This window comes from Balaenoptera borealis (genome assembly GCF_965194805.1).
Source record: "Balaenoptera borealis genome assembly, chromosome: 3".
Taxonomy (NCBI): domain Eukaryota; kingdom Metazoa; phylum Chordata; class Mammalia; order Artiodactyla; family Balaenopteridae; genus Balaenoptera; species Balaenoptera borealis.
In genome coordinates, this window is record NC_138866.1 from 49,395,079 (window position 1) to 49,413,882 (window position 18,804).

The 18,804-nt window shown below is 43.8% G+C and overlaps 1 protein-coding gene across 2 annotated transcripts in view; it reads left to right on the top strand.

The window, feature by feature from the left end:
• The first annotated feature begins 2,497 nt into the window (after nucleotides 1-2,497).
• CDKL1 (cyclin dependent kinase like 1) overlaps nucleotides 2,498-18,804 on the top strand; it is a 55,508-nt gene continuing 39,201 nt past the window's right edge. Inside the window, exons 1-2 of one of the 2 annotated variants that reach the window (XM_082384862.1) lie at nucleotides 2,498-2,630; nucleotides 3,264-3,551. In XM_082384862.1, coding sequence (XP_082240988.1) covers nucleotides 3,384-3,551 — 168 coding nt within the window. In that variant the 5' untranslated portion in view covers nucleotides 2,498-2,630; nucleotides 3,264-3,383. Of the gene's footprint in view, nucleotides 2,631-2,838; nucleotides 3,118-3,263; nucleotides 3,552-18,804 lie in introns of those variants that run through there. The other variant, XM_082384863.1, reaches the window with a different exon arrangement.

Below are 18,804 nucleotides of genomic sequence, written 5' to 3' on the forward strand. Positions count from 1 at the left end.
CAAGGAAGACCCCGCATGCCACAACTAAGACCCGACACAGTCAAAAAATAAATAAAATAAATAAATAAATATTAAAAAAGAGAACATTCTCAATCTAATAAACAGCTTCTGTGTTAGTTCTATATTGCTGTGTAGCAGCCCCAAAGCATAAATGTCGAACAATGATTATCTCCAGGTTCTGGAGGCTGGGAATCTAGGTATGACTTAGCTAGGTGCCTCTGAATCAAGGTCTCTCACAAAAGTGAACTTATGTTGTCAGCTGGGGCTACAATCTCATCTGGAGACTCACTGGAGCAGGAGCAGGTGTGGTGGTAGGGAGATCCACTTCCAAGCTCACTCACAAGATTGTTGGCAGCATTCAGTTCCTCACAGAATACTGCATTGAGTGACTACATTCTTCTTGGCTGTTGGTTGCCTCAATTCCTTGCCATAGGGCAGCTCACAACATGGCATCTGGATTCCCTCAGAGGCAGTGAGCAAGAGAGTACAAGAGAGTACTCAAGGCAGAAATCACAGTCTCTTTGTAACCTAATCTCAAAAGTGATATGCCATTACTTTAAACATATTTTATTCCTTAGAAGCAAGTCACTAGGTCAAGCCTACACTGAATATACAAGGGGAGTATACAAGGGCATGAATACCATGAGGCAGGGATCATTAAGTGCCATCTTAGAGACTGCCTACCACAACCTCTACAAAGAAATCTAGTTAGTGCAGGATATCTAGTGGTGCAAGATTGAATGTTTTCCTCCTAAGATCAGTAATAAGGATGTCTGCTCTCACCACTCCTATTGGATATTACACTGGAGGACGGACATACCAAGTGCAATAAGGCAAGAAAAAGAAATAAAAGGCATACCAGTTAGGAAAAACTAAACCTGTCCCTATTTGTAGATGACATGATTGTCTACATAGAAAACCTCAAGGAATTTACAAAAAACCTTCTAGAACTTGTGAGAAAACATCCAGATGGCAAATCAGCATATAAAAAACTGCTCAATGTTAGTCATTAGGGAAATGCAAATTAAAACCACAAGAGACCATTACCCACCTTTTAGAATGACTGAGTCAAAAGAACTGAATACCAAGTGTTGGCAAAGATGCAGAGTAATTGGAACATTGCTGGCAGGAATGTAAAATGGTACAGTCACTTTGGAAAACATTTTGGCAGTCAGTTACAGTAACACATACTTAACATATGACCCAGCAGTACTCCTCCTAGGTATTATTTTCCCAAGAGAAATGAAAACATATGTTCACACAAAAGACCATGCATGAATATTTACAGTGGCTTGGTTTATAATCACCAAAACTGGAAACAACTCAAATGTTCTTCAACTGGGAGTGGATAAACAATAGCCATACAATGGAATAGTACTCAGTAATAAAAAGGAACAAACTACTGATAAATGCAACAATATGGATGAATCTCAAATACATTAATACTAAGTGAAAGAAGATTAGCCTCAAAAGGCTACATAATGTATAATTCCATTTATATAACATACTGGAAGAGGCATAACTATAGAGACAGAAACACATCAATGGTCGCCATTTGCAAACCATTTCTGGGAGGTTCACCTCCAGCCCATCCCTGGACCCCATCTATATGCCACTCCATTTTCAAGGCAGCCACCAATCTCTCTCCTCCCAGCTCCAGCTCCTTCCTGAATCCTATCCTGATTTACATTTAGTGGCATGCTGCTTGGCACAGGATTGGTCCCCGTTTCTAGGCAGTATGCAAATTTTCTCTCCTCAGCTATTGCTTCCAGGCAACACCCATCTCAATGCTGGGCATATGGAATGGGATAGATGATAAAGTACTGAGGCAATCTGCCCAGTGGCAAATTACCTTATTTAGTGATTTCCTCCAAGTCCGTTAATTTTCCACCATTGTGCTCCGACCTGAGCGAGTAGGAGCCAGTCGGGAGAAGGATGTAAATAAGGAACGTAAGATAGGGCAGGCTCTGTCAGCCTCCATCTCCCACATTATAAGCCCAGCTCTAGTGGAAGTCAACGGTCAAGCACCGCCCCGCCCCACCACAACTCCCAAGCTAGTGGGGGTACGTGCAGACTCTCACCAATTTCAGTCATCGTACTGTCATCATACTTCCTCTTTTCCTCTCCCCCTTTCTCTCATTCATTCATTCATTCATTACTGGCTGCTACAGCACTGACCAGGACAGACACAGAAGCTGCCCTCAAGGCGTTCAGTCTCGCGGAGAATACAGGGGAGTAATCACAGTTATCACACGGGGTGGTACAGGCTGCGTGGGGTGAGGGGCTCCTAGCGCAGGCGTCTTCCCGGCAGACTCTGCCAGAGCTGCGTTTTCCACGACCTGCTGGAGTTTGCCATCTTGCAGGCCTCCTCTCCCCGGCAGAGGGACGTGCAGGGACCCGGGCCCACGTCCAGAACAGCTTCTCCCAGGCTCCGAGGCAGCCCACCAGGGCCTTTCGCCGCAGCAAGGACGGCGACCGGGTCCGGGAGGGAAGCTGGGGCGCTGCGGCCCCGCCCTGGCCAGGCCGGGGCGGGGGCCGGTTCCCATAGGGATCGCGGGCCGGCCGGCCGCGACCGAGCTGGGCGGGAGTCGGCGAGGCAGGAGCTAGGCCGGCCCGACAACTGCGGCACCGTGAGTCCTGGGCGGTGAGGGAGGCGGGGGCCGGGCCGCCACGTGGCGCCGCTCGAGGCTGCGCGGCGCGGGCCGGGGCGCGGGTGGGAAGCCGGGGCGGCGCTGGCGGGTTTCCCCGCGGCCGCGCAGCAGCGGCGGGGCGGGAGATGTGGCCCCGCCCAGCGGCGGGACGGCGCGGCCCTGCTTCCCACAGAGCTCCGGGCCCGCCCCTGGAGGCGCGGGGCGCCGGGCGCGGGGCGCGGGGCGGGGGCCTCGCAGGGCTCTCCCCTCCGGCGGGGCCTCGCCACTGCCGCCCGCGCGGGGAGCCGGGCGGTGTCTTCTTGCCGAAGGGAAATGAAACCCGATATCAGAACCGGGGAAGCCCTTACCCTTCCCGGTCCTCCAGCCAGCTCATGTGTCTTAGATAGGATGAACTTACCATTAAAAAGATAGATTGTCTTACAACTCAGTTCGTTTTAGGATGACGGGTTACATTTTAACTTGCAGGGTACATAACAGACGATTAAACTTGAGTTACCAAAGGCAGCTGACTCCAGGCTGTCACCCTTGATCAAGTGGCCACGGCTGAGGGGCGAGGCTTTAAGGGAATGGGTCGGTTCCTAATTCTATAACGAGTGCCGTCTTCTGTTCTAGGTCCTTGACAAAGACCCATCGTTGAGTGAAGCTCTAGTGCAGTGTGTTCATGTCAAGATTTTATAAGCGACATTTTCAAACAATGTGAAGATCCGTTTAAAGAAGATTTATTCTTCTGTGATGGAGAAGTATGAAAAAATTGGGAAAATTGGCGAAGGATCCTATGGAGTTGTTTTCAAATGCAGAAACAGGGACACGGGTCAGATTGTGGCCATCAAGAGGTTTCTGGAATCAGAAGATGACCCTGTCATAAAGAAAATCGCCCTTCGAGAAATCCGCATGCTCAAGGTAATGGATTTTTTTTTAAATTAATTTATTTATTTAGGCTGTGTTGGGTCTTCATTGCTGAGCGCAGGCTTTCTCTAGTTGCGGCGGGGGCTACTCTTTTTTTTTTAACATCTTTACTGGAGTATAATTGCTTTACAATGTTGTGTTAGTTTCTGCTGTATAACAAAGTGGATCAGCTATATGCATACATACATCCCCACATCCCCTCCCTCTTGCATCTCCCTCCCACCCTCCCTATCCCACCCCTCTAGGGGCTACTCTTCACTGAGGTGCACGGGCTTCTCCTTGCAGTGGCTTCTCTTGTTGTGGAGCACCGACTCTAGGCACTCAGGCTTCAGTAGTTGTGGCTCGCGGGCTCTAGAGCGCAGGCCCAGTAGCTCTGGTGCTCGGGCTTAGTTGCTCTGCTGCATGTGGGATCTTCCCAGACCAGGGATCAAACCCCTGTTCCCTGCATTGGCAGGCAGATTCTTAACCACTGCACCACCAGGGAAGTCCTGGTAATGGATTCTTTAAAGTGAATTTTCAGGGACTAAAAAAATGAAAGTGAGTCATGTTATGTGAAATAAATGCCTTGAGATGTGGTCACATCTTCTTCCTTCACGGACTTCTGTCCTCAGTGACACAAATGGGACATCTGTGCACGAGTCACCAATTATATAATGAATTAGAAAGTGGAGACATAAGTGCAGGGAACGATGGTATTCACTTTCAGACTTGCTGTGGGATATTTTATTTTTCTTCCCAGTGGCTTCTTTCCCATGTCACCTGTAGATCTGGTTCATGAAAAGCCATCAACTTTTATAGTACAGGAACTTTCCATGATTTTTAAACTTCTAGACTAGTTTCTGTTGATGTTCTGAGTCCATGAAGAGAATTAATCATTCACCTGTTTTCAAACAGCTAGGAAGCTGACAGGTTTTCATTATGCCTCACATTTATCTACTGCTGAACTATATAACGTCTTGTCTCTAGAAGAAGGATTTTTCTCAAAAAAGTGAAATGATTGCTTTAAGACTGTTCATCAGTTAACTCTTGGAGACCGTGATATGGGGGGGGAGGGGAGCTGTTTATTATAAGCTGAAGGTATTTTTTTCCTGGAATGGAAATGAAGAAGGAAAGTATCTTTCCTTCTTTTCTGAATTTCTGTGAAGATGAAACCCAAATCCTACCCTACGTAGAATGCGCCCTGTAATGAATGCAGTGTGGGTTAACTTTCAACAGATTAACTTTCTCCGTAGGGGTTGGTTAGGGCCTCTGTGTTCTGACAAGTACAACTAACTATCCAACAAGGAAAGAGCAACCTCGTGCGAGCTCAGTGGAACATCCAGGAGATTTTCTCTTACCTTTGCTTCTCCATTTTCTCCAGGCCTCTCTAAAAGTCTTCTTCTCCCCATGAATTGAGTGTGTGGGGTTATCTCTGGATAAGGACCCCAAATGGGAAGTGGAGGGCTTTGGATAAATTAAAACGGGTGGGGACGACTTTCTCTATTTGGGTCTAGGACATTCTTTACCAACTGGATGTTGTCAATTCTGAGAAGACACTTCCAAAGCCCCTGTGAAGTACTCCCCTAGGAAAGAGCGAGACAAGCAGTGTTTGCCCATCCCACCGCCTGGTTGCCCTGCCCTCCCACTCTACACAGGGAGAGAGAGGGTCTCACTGTTTCTCCGGGGCCCATGGATGTTTTTCACTTTCTCAGGCTTTCGCTAGCGGACAAGGTGATAATTGTATTTCAAAGGGCCCATTTACTCCAAAGAAAAGCCAGTCTGTTTCTAGTGGAGAGATACTCTTTTTCTGATTCTGAAGGTCACCTGTGAGCACCTCTCTGAAACCTCTCACTATTCTTTAGCAATACGGTGTTTACAAGTTTAGTCCCTGAATTAATTCAGTTCCGTCAGGATGGGGACCTCACCTCTAGATCTCTGTATCAACCACTTGGCATGTAATACCAATAAATGTTATTGTTGGATTGAAAAAAAGATGTTAACAAAATAAACTCTTAGGAAGGGTAGATGTTGCCAATAAATTAGGAAGTCAAATGTGTTCTCTTGAGTAACTGAATATTGATGTCCTCTGAAGGATACAGCTGAGTGCACAGGAGCCTGATTACAAAGCACACAGCATTCCATTCTCCAAAATCAAGTGCACAGCTGAGACTCCCCTGATCTGTATCAGGTGATGGGACTAGATTATCAGTAGAGCCTGTCCCTTCAAGCCCTAACTTTTCAGAATTCTGTGATATTCCTAACACATAATGGGTGCTTAAATATTTGCTGGATAAATGAATTGAGGGTTTGTTAAATGAAGTCATACTTTCTCCATTTATTTATTCAGTAAATATTTATGGAGCCCCATTGTACCTAAAACAATGTTTACGTGAAGTTGTACATCCTGCCTTTCAGATGCTTAACTGGCGGAAGATGAATTTCCCCTCAGCTCTTACACCCAATAGACTGGGTTCCTAATGGGCAGGGCCTGTGTCATTCACCTTGTCTCTCTATGCCTGTCATGAACCCTCTAAATAAAGTGTTTGGAGGCTTGCTTGAACTAGACTTTGAAATGTTTAGGGAGACATGGAATAAGAGATAAGGCATTCAGGGCAGACAGTCTCTCCTAGGGAAAAAAGAGGTGCATACGTGGAAAACAGTATATTGAAGGAACACAGGTAATAACCCCAAAGTCTTAGCCAAGATGCCTGCTGGGCTAACAGGCCTGGGAGAAAAGAGAAGGAAAGGAAGCCAGCGTCCATTAGGAGGGGGTGTGAGGAATTTCTTGGAAAACAGGTCTGGCCCTGGGATAAGTGATGATTAGCACATAGCTGCACCTTGGTCCCAGGTGGCCTTTGGGGTTTGGAACCTGCCTTGGGGACATGTTGTTGTCCCTGAGAACAGGAAACTGCTGAGGTCTAAGCTAGTGTTTTAGGGCCCCATCTGAGCTGCATTCAAGGCAGAGCTCTAGGGCCCATGGAAGGGGAATACTAAACCGGAACCAAGCACAGTTCCATGGGCCCAGGTTCAAGGGCTCAGGGGCTCAGTGAGTGTGAGTTCCTAGGATTTTCCTTGCACACCCCTCACAGAACTGGGGCTGTTAATGACCCCTGCTAAGGTCAAGAACTAGGAAGACTGAGGCTGAAGGTACCTCAGTGACCTTAGCAGGTGAGAACAAGCAAGGGCTGAGGCCCAGACTGCTCTTATTATGATAAGGAAAGCAAAAAAGGTAGATTAAGACCAGATGTAGAAGGCTTTGAATGCCAGGCTGAGGAATCTGGCTTTCACGTGAAAAGAGGGAAGCCAGCCAAGATTTTTTTTTAGAAAGTTATCATTTGCAGACTTTTGAATTTCATGGACCAATAAAATTTCAAAAAAATTTTTTTTTTTTTTTACAGATTGGTCGGCATTTTAAGAGACTGGGTTATCACCATCACTTCATAAATGAAAGGACGTTTTAATATTTTAAAAAAACTAGGAAAGACCCAATTTTAGGAAAAAAGCAGTCTTCCTGAGAGAGTAGTTGACAACTAAAACAACATCTCTCTATATATACATTTCTCAGGTGTGTGAGAGTGTATGAGTGTAGGTGTGTGTGTGTGTGTGTGTGTGTGTGTGTGAGAGAGAGAGAGATCATTGCCCTTATTTTTCTCATTTCACTATCCATTGATGAAAATGAAGACATCATCTGTTTTGTGCAGCCTAAATTTCATGAAAGTTAGTACTATGTCTGCGAACAAAGAGACTCCCCAGATCAGATGATGTCCTACTTATAGGATCTATCTTATACAACGAAATACTAGTACCACAAAAGAACTGAATGGTCCCTTGGATTTTTTTTTTTTTTTTTGGCTGCGTTGGGTCTTCGTTGCTGCGCATGGGCTTTCTCTAGTTACAGCGAGCAGGGGCTACTCTTCGTCGTGGTGCACGGGCTTCTTATTGCAGTGGCTTCTCTTGATGCAGAGTGCGGGCTCTAGGCAAGCAGACTTCAGTAGTTGCAGCATGAGGGCTCTGTAGTTGCAGAACGCGGGCCCTAGAGTGCATGGGCTTAAGTAGCTGTGGCACGTGGGCTCAGTAGTTGTGGTACATGGGCTTAGTTGCTCCGCGGCATGTGGGATCTTCCTGGACCAGGGATCGAACCCGTGTCCCCCTGCATTGGCAGGCAGATTCTTAACCACTGCGCCACCAGGGAAGTCCCTGGATTTTATGTTATAGAATTTGGCATGTATCTGTCCTCAGAGAATTGCTTGTATGTTTTTTAAACCATTTATTTAATGATTTAAAGCAGCTCCCAATAGTTGCTGTCAAACTCTTTTAAAAATTACAGTTGTTTCCGTTAAGCAGATAAGATCATGGGAGTGAATTGTCCAGCAGTCAATTGCATAATTATTAAGGCACCACATCTACAGTGTTTCTCGTTCTTGATGTGAAAGCATATATGAAGATGTAACTATACATTGGTAAATGATTTTAAGGATAATAATTATTATCAAGAAACCTATTTTGCTAATATTTTTAGAAAACATTTTTTCTGAAAATTTGAAACACTTTTCAAATAACATTACTTCATGCCATTTGGGGAAAAAAGTGTGACACATTTTTATGAGATAAATTCAGTATTTGTGCTAATAAACTGCTCCCTAAACTAAATGTAATTCGCTCTTCACCAAGAGGTCCTACTGCAGTCAACCCTTTAATGTTTTCATTTGAATCTTATATTTTCCAGGCTTTTAGAAGAATAAACAATTGCTCCAGTTAAAGTTAGTCAGCTCATACTCTAAGAACATTAAGTACCATTCTAGTGACAGTAATAAAATTATACTGCCATACCTGAGCTCAAAGCAACTATCCTACCCTTTCTCAAGCTCACTTTCCATTGTGGAAAAAAAAGAAAGAAGTCAATATTTTCAGTCAGTGTTTTTGATGAGACACCTGTGTGTAAGATAGTTGACATGTGTTCATTTGGCAAGTTTTTACAGAATTCCTGCCATGTACCAGACACTGTTCTAGGCTCCTGTCCTCACAAATAAGGAGAGACTAACAGTAAACAAATGATTATATGTCAAGTGGTGACAATGAAGCAGGATAAGGGGGTAAAGGTGATGGAGGGGCTTGCTTTTTTATATAGAGTGGTTAGGAAGAGCCTTCCTGATGAATGACATTTGAAGACATTCCAGCAGAAATGTGAAGGAGTGACTCTTGAAGCTATTTAGGGGGAAAGCATTCCAAGCAAGGGGAAGAGTAAGACAGAGGCCCCAAGGCAAGATCAAGTGAGGTGTTCTAGGTGTGTTCTGGTGTGTTCTAGGAGGAGCAAAGAGATGAGGGTGGCTGGAGCAGAGGAAGTGAGAAAGAGAGCCATAGGAGATGAAGTTAGAGAGATGAGGGGGTTAGATATGAGGGCCCTGTGGGCCATAGTAGGAACTGTGGATTTTACTTTGAATGAGATGGGAGCCATCAGAGGGTTTTGAGCAGAGGGGTGCCCTGGCATGACTTATACCCTAGAAGGGTTCCTCTAGCTGCTGGTTACTACAGCTCCATGAGCAGGAAGATCTGTTAGAAGACTGCTAATGTGATCCAGGTGTGAGGTGATGGGGTTTGGGTCAGAGGGGCAGCAGTGGAGGTGGTCAAATTCAAGATTTATTCTGAGAGAAGAGCACATAGGAATCCGATGGTTGGATGAGGAATCACGAATGACTCCAAAGTTCTTCAGTTGAGTACCTGGAAGAATGAAGAGATCATTCACTGTGATAGGGAGACCCAGGTGCAAATCTGGGGGAAAGGAAGTCAAAAGTTCTGTTTTGGATATGTTATATTTGAGGTGTAAACCCTCTGTAAAGTGGGCAATTAAATGCACAAGTCTGGCATTCAGGGAAAAGTCCGGGTTGGAGATACCACCATGGGGAATGGAGAGACAAATACCAAAGATTGAGCCCTGGAGCGCCAGCATCTGGAGGTCAGGAAGCTGAGGAACCAGCAAAAGAGGTAAGAAGGGGTGATCTTCAAGGCAGGACAATCCCAAGAGCAATGTTCTTAAGAGCTGAGAGAAGGGAATTCCCTGATGGTTCAGTGGTTAGGACTCTGCAGTTCCACTGCAGGGGGCCCGGGTTCGATCCCTGGTCTGGGAGCTAAGATTCCATGAGCCGTGTGGTGTGGCAAAAAAAAAAAAAAAAAAAAAAAAAAAGCTGAGGGAAGAAAATGTTTCAAGAATGAGGGGGATGCTCAATGGTGTCAAAGGTCACCTTTAGTACAGGCTTAGAATTAGCCATTGGCTTTGAAAATATGAGGGTCATTTGAGACTAATGAGAGCTATGTGGGTAGAGTGGTAGGAACGAAAGCTTCATCAGAGAGGGTTCAAGAGAGGATGAGAAGAGCAAAGTGAAGACAGTGATAGAGGCAACTCTTCTGAGGAGTTTTATTATAAAAGGAAGCCGAGAAATGGGGCAGTGTGTGCTTGGAAGGATGTGGCATCAAGAGAGAGTTTGTGAAGTCGTTTTTAATATGGAGAAATAAGTATATTCGTATGCTAATGGAGGGAGAGAATTCCTGTAGCCATGACCTTGAGTTACCAACCTAGACCATGACCCAAAATAACTATTATAATAAAAGACCAGTTCATGGACCAGCTAGGAGATTAGGCCACTTCTTCTTTTTTTTTTTTTAAATTAATTAATTAATTAATTTATTTATTTTTGGCTGTGTTGGGTCTTCATCTCTGTGCGAGGGCTGTCTCTAGTTGCAGCAAGCGGGGGCCACTCTTCATCGCGGTGCGCGGGCCTCTCACTATCGTGGCCTCTCTTGTTGCGAAGCACAGGCTCCAGACGCGCAAGCTCAGTAGTTGTGGCTCACGGGCCTAGTTGCTCCACGGCAAGTGGGATCTTCCCAGACCAGGGCTCGAACCCGCGTCCCCTGCATTGGCAGGCAGATTCTCAACCACTGCGCCACCAGGGAAGCCCCACCTCTTCTTTTATTTGGAATGTTGCTAGGTTCTTTCCACACACTCTTCTTAGTCTTTAGGTAACAGGACCCACAGCTGTCTTAAAGCTGTTGGTCTAGAACTTCTTCTAGCAGGGTGTACGACATCTGATTTGTGTGGTGAGCCATGACCCCTTCGGGAAAGTGTTCACCCCTTTTCCATAACTAGGGTTCAAGCATATAAAGGTATATTTTTCTAATTAATTAATTAATTAATTAATTTTGGCTGTCCTGGGTCTTTGTTGCGGCGCTTGAGCTTCTCTAGTTGCGGCGTGCAGGCTCTGGAGCAGGGGTCCCCAACCGCTAGGAACCAGGCCGCACAGCAGGAGATGAGCAGTGGGCGAGCAAGCAAAGCTTCATCTGCCGCTCCCCCATCGCCAGCATTACCGCCAGAAACACCCCACACCCCACTCCCGGTTTGTGGAAAAATTGTCTTCCACGAAACCGGTCCCTGGTGCCGAAAAGGTTGGGGGCCGCTGCTTTAGAGCGCGGGCTCAGTAGTTGCAGCATGTGTGCTTAGTTGCGGTATGTGGGATCTTAGTTCCTGGACCAGGGATGGAACCTGGGCCCCCTGCATTGGGAGCATGGACTCTTAACCACAGGACCACCAAGGAAGTCCCAGGCATATAAAGATATTTTGGATATGAGGCGCCACGGTCATGACAGAAGCCAGGTTACAGAGAGAGAGAGAGAGACAGTTCCTGAAAGGAAGTCATCTTAAATCAAGAAGTCTGGCATCACAGGCCTGTGGCGGGAAGTGGGTACTGCTTCTGCATAAAGCAGGTGGCAGTAATTGAACCCAGCCCCCTGGGGAATATCTGTGTGTCCAGCAAGCAAAGAACTGTGTGGTTCAAAACAAACACAAGCCAACCAACCCAGAATCATTGTATTACTAAGGTCCCAAGCCTCTATGCTACTGAACCTTCTCTCTGTGCGATGCAAATGGTAGAACTATTGGAAGAGGAATCAAAGAATTCCAGCCAGCAGCTATGAGGTGCCTGGGCAGATGTTGGGCAGCGAGGCAGACGGTACAGGGGCCTTAGAGTAGATCAGACTAACATCAGTCAGAGTTTGACTATTCTCCTTCCAGAAGATGAGAAAAGCAAGAGCAACAACAAGGAGAAGGAATCATATTGCCATTTGGTGACTCAGTGGTCTTGGGTGAAATGCCAAGGATTGTTACCTAGGATGCACAAACTACACTTATAACAACTTTAGGAGGTGTGTATTGTTATCCCGTTTTACTAATGGATGTAGGTCAATGATTTGTCATGGCCTCCGGGTTAGTGAGCTGGATACCGACACAGTTCTGTCTGTGCCCATGTCCATGCCGGGCTGCTGCCACACCTCAGAACCATCATGTTACACCAAACATGTACACCACTGTACTCTTTCTCAAGTCTCCCAGAGACTGGTCCTCAGGGTTTATCCCGCCCTTGCCTCCAGCTGGCCTTAGTGCTGAGACTCATGGCTTTCGTGGAAGCCTGGGGTTCTTACTGGAATATCAGTTTTTTCCAATTCTTATTCCTTAACTCTATAGATTATTTTAGCAGGCACAAAGTTATGGTTTGCTACCAACAAAGGTGGGGATAAGCATGGGGGAAAAGGTCCGTTTAAAACTTTACTATAAACATTACAATAAAGTTCATTCACTCTTAATGAGAGCAGTGTCACCCCCAGGAGGATGAAAATTGGTTCTTAGGAGTTGAGTCCTCACATTTTTATTGTATAAAGCACAGGTATACATACAGTACATATACATATATACAGTATATTTTTGGAATTAAAATTTCATTGAGAGATGATTAGGGAAAATGTGTAAAAAGACTCTTTTGAGTGACAAATATGAAAAAAAACAAAAAGGTCCACGGAGTATGGGAGGTTGAGAATGTTGAGTGTGTACTGTGTGCCAGAAACAGGCTCTCATTTGACTGTAATTAATCATGAATAGTAGTAACCTACGGAATGTTCAGAGCATTCCCTTTTTTCCTACTGTCTCCTCACTTTCAGTAACTTCCAGCGAGGCTGTGGGCGGTGTGACTGCTCGGGGACAGGAGCCACAGTTAGGAACTGCAGTTTCTGATCTGGCTCAAAGCTGTTGGGTGACCTTGGGCAAAAGCTCCAGTGCCCGCTGGAATCCGGCCCACCTTATTGCCGTGATTTATGTCTCTGTTTGGCATTGCTTTGCTGACGTTGCTGAAGGTAGCAGAGTGCTTTGGGGACAAACACTGAACAGCAGTCAAGCAGCCTTAAGGATGCCAGGGCAGGAAAGTAGAGGGTCCAAAAGAGCAGTAGCAAAGGAGAGAGGAGAGAGGAGGAGAGGGGAGGAGCAGTAGAGAAAGGAGAGAGAAAGGCACAGGTGGGAAGGCAGAGGTGGGGTTTCAAGGGGAGGAGCTGGAGGTGAAGCACTTCACGTGGTCTCCCCCGTTTCAAAACATCAGACCAGAAACACTGCTGGGCATATTACCATCCCAGTGACGGTAATGTGCTGCGGGGAGCAAGACTGTCAAGGTTCCCTGTTTTTCAAAGCATTTATGCAGTGCTTAATACCACGTGCTCTTGTGTCAAGGCCCCATTCCATGGAATGCTAGCAGAGTACCATGTAAATGCTCCCTAGCATTAGAATCTAAGCAGAGTTTTCATAATTTCTGAAGGCTTCGTCTCCCCTAGTATTAGTTGAAGGAATATTTCCCCTGTATTAGTTGAATAGCATTTCCCAACTCAATAGAAGTCTCCAGGGGAAATCCTGTGACATCTTTAACAATTTAATCTTGCTGTTGCTAATTGGTGCCATTTCTAGGTCCCTTTTCTTCATATTGCTTAATTGGCTTATTGAAATATAATAGATTAGTAACATATTTCTGTAACTTGTTTTAGCCATGTTCAGCATTCTCTGTTATGGTTTATGTGGGATTACAAACTCAAAAGTCTGTGGGGAATCACAATGGTAACATAAATGAGTGGAGTGGGCTGAATGCAAGACAAGATGGAGCAGTGGAGACTAGGGCAAACTGGAGACTGTCTTGTGGGAAGTGGGTGGCCACTGCCCACCCAGCTCACAGGCTGCAAGGGGGCTAGACTTTCAGAGTCTTTTTTTTAAAGCCAGAGATCAAAATTTTGTGTTAAGTCTCCTGGGTTTTCCCCCATAACTCTTGTTTTGAAAAAAAATTCAATATATATGCACACAAGAGGAAAGAATAATACAATGAATACCTACATATCTTTAACTAGATTCACTAATCTAGTTCATTCTAATGTTAGAATTCTGCTTCATTTCTTTTCTATCTCTGTCTCTGTCACACACACACACACACACACACACACACTTTTTTGGCTGACGCACACACATTTTTCCTAAGTATGCAGCATGAATCTCCTAGAATGAAGAAAATTTTCTATGTACCACAACGTGATTTCCACACTCAAGAAATGTATCATTGACTCAATACTATTATTTAATATACAGTCTGTGCTCAAATTTCTCATATTGTCTCAATAATATATTATTATTATATATATTATAATTATATATGTATATGTGTGTATATATGTGTATATACATATGTATGTATGTATGTGTATATTTTAATCCAGGATCTAATCAGTGAGCATACATTGCATTTAATTACCATGTTTCCATAGTCTCATTTAATCTAAAACAGTATTCTAAGTTTTTTTAAATTGAAGTATAGTTGATTTAGAATATTGTGTTAATTACTGCTGTACAGCAAAGTGATTCGGTTATACATATATATACATTTTTTTAATATTCTTTTCCATTATGGTTTATCATAGGGTACTGAATATAGTTCTCTGTGCTGTACAGTAGGACCTTGTTGTTTATCCATTCTATATATAGTAGTTTGCATCTGCTAATTCCAACCTCCCACTCCTCCCTCCCCCAGCCCCCTCCCCCCATGGCAACCACCAGTCTCTTCTCTATGTCTGTGATTCTGTTTCTGTTTTCATAGATAGCTTCATTTTGTCATATTTTAGATTTCACATATCAGTGATATCATATGGTGTTTGTCTTTCTCTTTCTGATTTACTTCACTTAGTATGATAATCTCTAGTTGCATCCATGTGCTGCAAATGACATTATTTTGTTCTTTTCATGACAGAGTAGTATTCCATTGTATATATGTACCACATCTTCTTTATCCATTCATCTGTCGATGGACATTTAGGTTGTTTCCATGTCTTGGCTATTGTGAATAGTGCTGCTATGAACATAGGGGTCCATGTATCTTTTTGAATTATAGTTTTGTCTGGGTATATGCCCAGAAGTGGGATTGCTGGATCATATGGTAATTCTATTTTTAGTTTTCTGAGGAACCTCCATACTGTTTGCCACAGTGGCTGCACCAGTTTACATCCCACCAACAGTGTAAGAGGGTTCCCTTTTCTCCACACCCTCTCCAGCATTTATTTGTAGACTTTTTAATGATGCCCATTCTGACTGGTGTGAGGTGGTACCTCAATGTAGTTTTGATTTGTATTTCTCTAATAATTAGTGATGTTGAGCATCTTTTCGTGTGCCTGTTGGCCATTTGTATGTCTTCTTTGGAGAAATGTCTGTTTAGGTCTTATGCCCATTTTTCAATTGGGTTGTTTGTTTTTTTGTTGTTGAGTTGTATGAGCTGTTTATATATTTTGGAAATTAAGCCCTTGTCGGTCGCATTGTTTGCAAACATTTTCTCCCATTCTGTCAGTTGTCTTTTCTTTTTGTTTATGGTTTCCTTTGCTATGCAAAAGCTTATAAGTTTGATTAGGTCCCATTTGTTTATTTTTGTTTTTATTTCTATTGCCTTGGGAGACTGACCTAAGAAAACGTTGGTACGATTTATGTCAAAGAATGTTTTGCCTGTGTTCTCTTCAAGGAGTTTTATGATATCATGTCTTATGTTTAAGCCTCTAAAACCATTTTGAGTTTATTTTTGTGTGGTGAGAGGGTGTGTTCTAACTTCATTGATTTACATGTGGCTGTCCAACAGTTCTCTAACTTTTAAATTCTTTTTTCCGTCTTTCATGGTATTGACATTTTTGAAGAGTCCAGGTCAACTGCTTTGCAGAATGTGCCTCAACATAAGTCTCACTGTTTCCACATGATTTGATACAGGGTAAATGTTTTCAGCAAGGATACACGTGGATGAAGCTGTGTCCATCACACTAGTTCTCTTCAGGAAGTACATGATATCATTTTGTCCTGTAATTGGTGCTCTCAGTTTTAATCTCTTGGTTAAGATGGGTCTGTCATATTCCTCAACTGTAAAGAAACATTTTCCCCTTTATAATTAATAAGCAATCTGTGGGGTGACACTTTGAAACAGTGTGACTGCCTTGTTCCCCAACAACTGTCACCCAATGATCCTTGCCTGAATCAATTATAATAAGAGTTATTGTAAAATGGTGATTTCAAAAATTCTTTCTACATTCATTAGTTATAATTTTTCTGTAAAAAGAGCTTTTTTCACCCATGCCCCTGCCCCCAATACACACAGTTTTTAGTGTCACTGTGAATTATGGATTTTTAAAAAATTCAACGTGTTACAAATCATCGCTGTCATTCTTTTTGATTCTCATATTGTCACACATTTGTCCATTTGGGGCTCCTTGGACCCAGCTCCTTGGTCTGACAGATGCCTATCATTCCTTGTGTACTTCTTTACCGTGGGGCATAACGAAATGTTCCAGGCTCATCCTGCCCCAGCTCTAGAATCAGCCATTTCTCCAAGGAGCCCTGGTTCCTTTTAGTGAGAATGCAATATGATTTTAAAATGTTGACAAGAAATTAAAAAAAATTTTTTAACACCATTCAGCCCCAACAAAACACATCAGCAGACAATGTTTAACCTGCAGGCTCAGTTTGGGACCTTTCGATTATACAGCTTTTATTGTATGCAGATGTTCTCACTAGAGACTGGCAGATCTAACCCTTCGAGGTTCATTGCTAATGTATGTAGGTGTTGGGAGTTTATGGAAACTGGTTGTCAGTTGGAGGACAAAGCGAAGCATTCCCTTGCCCACAATGATAGAAACCAAACAAAACCCGTTATCATCCTCTCTCCCTATTTGTTCTACAAGTGGAGACCTGTTTGATTTTATTTTTACAAGATAACATACTAACTGCAAATAGTAACAGACTGTTTTGTTTATTAGAGGATTTTTTTGGCTTAACTCACAGTGTATTTGTCTAGAAAGATTGTTCCCCCTGTGTAGTGACCTCCTAAGAAATAAAGCTGCCATGCTCATACTTCAAGAACAAAAGAAGCAGAAATCAACAAGCTGGCTCTTTACCTTTTTAAAAATACCCAATTTGCAAGGAGATTAAGCTCATACCGTCATCTGTCAGTGCTCTAAACGCCCTTACACACATCCTGCCACACACCTTACTCTAGAAAATAAAACATCATAGAGCAGGAGGAGGCTGAATAAATGATTTTATAATGCACATTGATAAGAAATATATTCTGTTGCTTTCTTTGCCACTTAATTTTATTTCCAGCAAAAAAGATTTATAGGTAGACAACTATGTTACATATAGTTATTATCAAATATTCAAACCACACTAGAAAGTAGTACTTTTTACGTGCAATAAAAAAATTTTTTAACGGGCCAGGCTCGTATCTTTCATTCTTATTTTTTTAATGTTTTAATTCACCTTTTTATTTGGCAGGATTGATGTTTTAGGCCACAAATTTGCTTTCAACAGGCATATTTTCTTGCTAATTATTAATCTTCTTTGTTACTTATTAACTTTAAAAAGCACTGTAGTAAAAATGCTTTGATGTAAAATTGCCCTGTTGAAAATCTTTGAACTCCATTTCTCTTTTTGTTAGAATAATGAAAGATGGGTTTCTAAACCAACTGACACTATCAACCAAACCAAAAACCTAAAAACCAAACTAATCATTTGTTTTATAACTATCAGTACGTTGCTGCATGAATATTTGGCCGTGTCATTGTTAATTCTCATTTTGATCTCGTTTGTACTATTGCTTCTTTCCTAGTACTTTTCATATACTTTATTAGTTAGTAAAACAGTTTAAGCCTCTGCTGTGTACATCCACATCCTGGGCTGGGTCCTGAGAGGAATCCACAAGAGGTCTCAGCCCAGGTCTCTGGCCAGAGGACCAGCCTGGCACATTCTGTTCTGTCCGTGTTGTCTGTTGCCGACCTAAAATAAATTAACTTCACCTCTTCACCTGTAATTCCAGGTTTTTTGATACTCCTCGCCTCTTCTAGCCATCCCCAAAACTAAGCCATTAGCCAGGGTGTCTACCACGGGGTTCTTGGCATTTGGAGAAAATGTGGGATCAAGGCAGCTTTTCTTTGTCAAAAGAGAGTGTTCTTCCACTCCTGGTTCCCAGACCAACGGATTAGCCACTGAAGACGCGGCACCATGTAGTGGCTGCTGGTTCAATGCATATACCCTTGAAGGGCTGGGGTACAGGTCCCACCATTCCATTAGGCTGGCTGGTTGTAGGTGATGAGGTAGGTAGTAAAACCAGTGGATCCCATGGCCATGTGCTAACTGTCATGCCTCCTTTGCTGTAAAACGGGCCCCCGGTCTGATGTTGTGTGGACTCCCATGCCAGTAAAGCCCTCGGATTGTGGTGCTGGCGGAAGAGGCAAAACCCATATCTAGATTTAGTATCAGTCCCAGTAGGGACAATCTCTACCCGCTCCGAGTGACAGCTGGTCTCCTTAAAGGACAGTGCAGATCAGTGCCTCAGTATCTGTTTTTTCTATTGGAGAGAAAGCCAGTGCTGCTGGGCCACGTATAACCACCATCCCTGCAGCTGTGGCCACTCTGTTCATAGGTCAATTACACAAGGGTTGGGCCGGCCAAAGACAAAGCAGGCTGACCCCTGAAAAGACATCCTCTGCCTGGTTGCTCAGTGCTTCCTCTGCAGTAGATGCTCTTTCGGTGGGTATTAATATGAAGCCCAAAGATCCTCAAGCTCTGTGCTCACTCCCACAAGTACAGTTTGTGCCTCTTCTCCAAATGATCTTTCCGTCTCACTCCATCTGGACTCTTAATCAACTAGGTGAGCTATGTGCCCCTGCCCACAGGTCCATGCCTGTCTCAGGTCCTTTCTTCCTCCGTACAGAGTCAACCTGTCCAGTGCACTGCTTGAAGCTCTGCTCGGGGAGGATTCCCTTTCACCACGTCCTTCGAGGCTCTGCCAGGTGGGGCTATAAGTATATTGGCAGTCCGTCTACAACTAGGTGACACAGGAGAATAGGCCACCTATTATTTGTAACTTGCTTGTTCCCTCCAGACCTGCTTAAA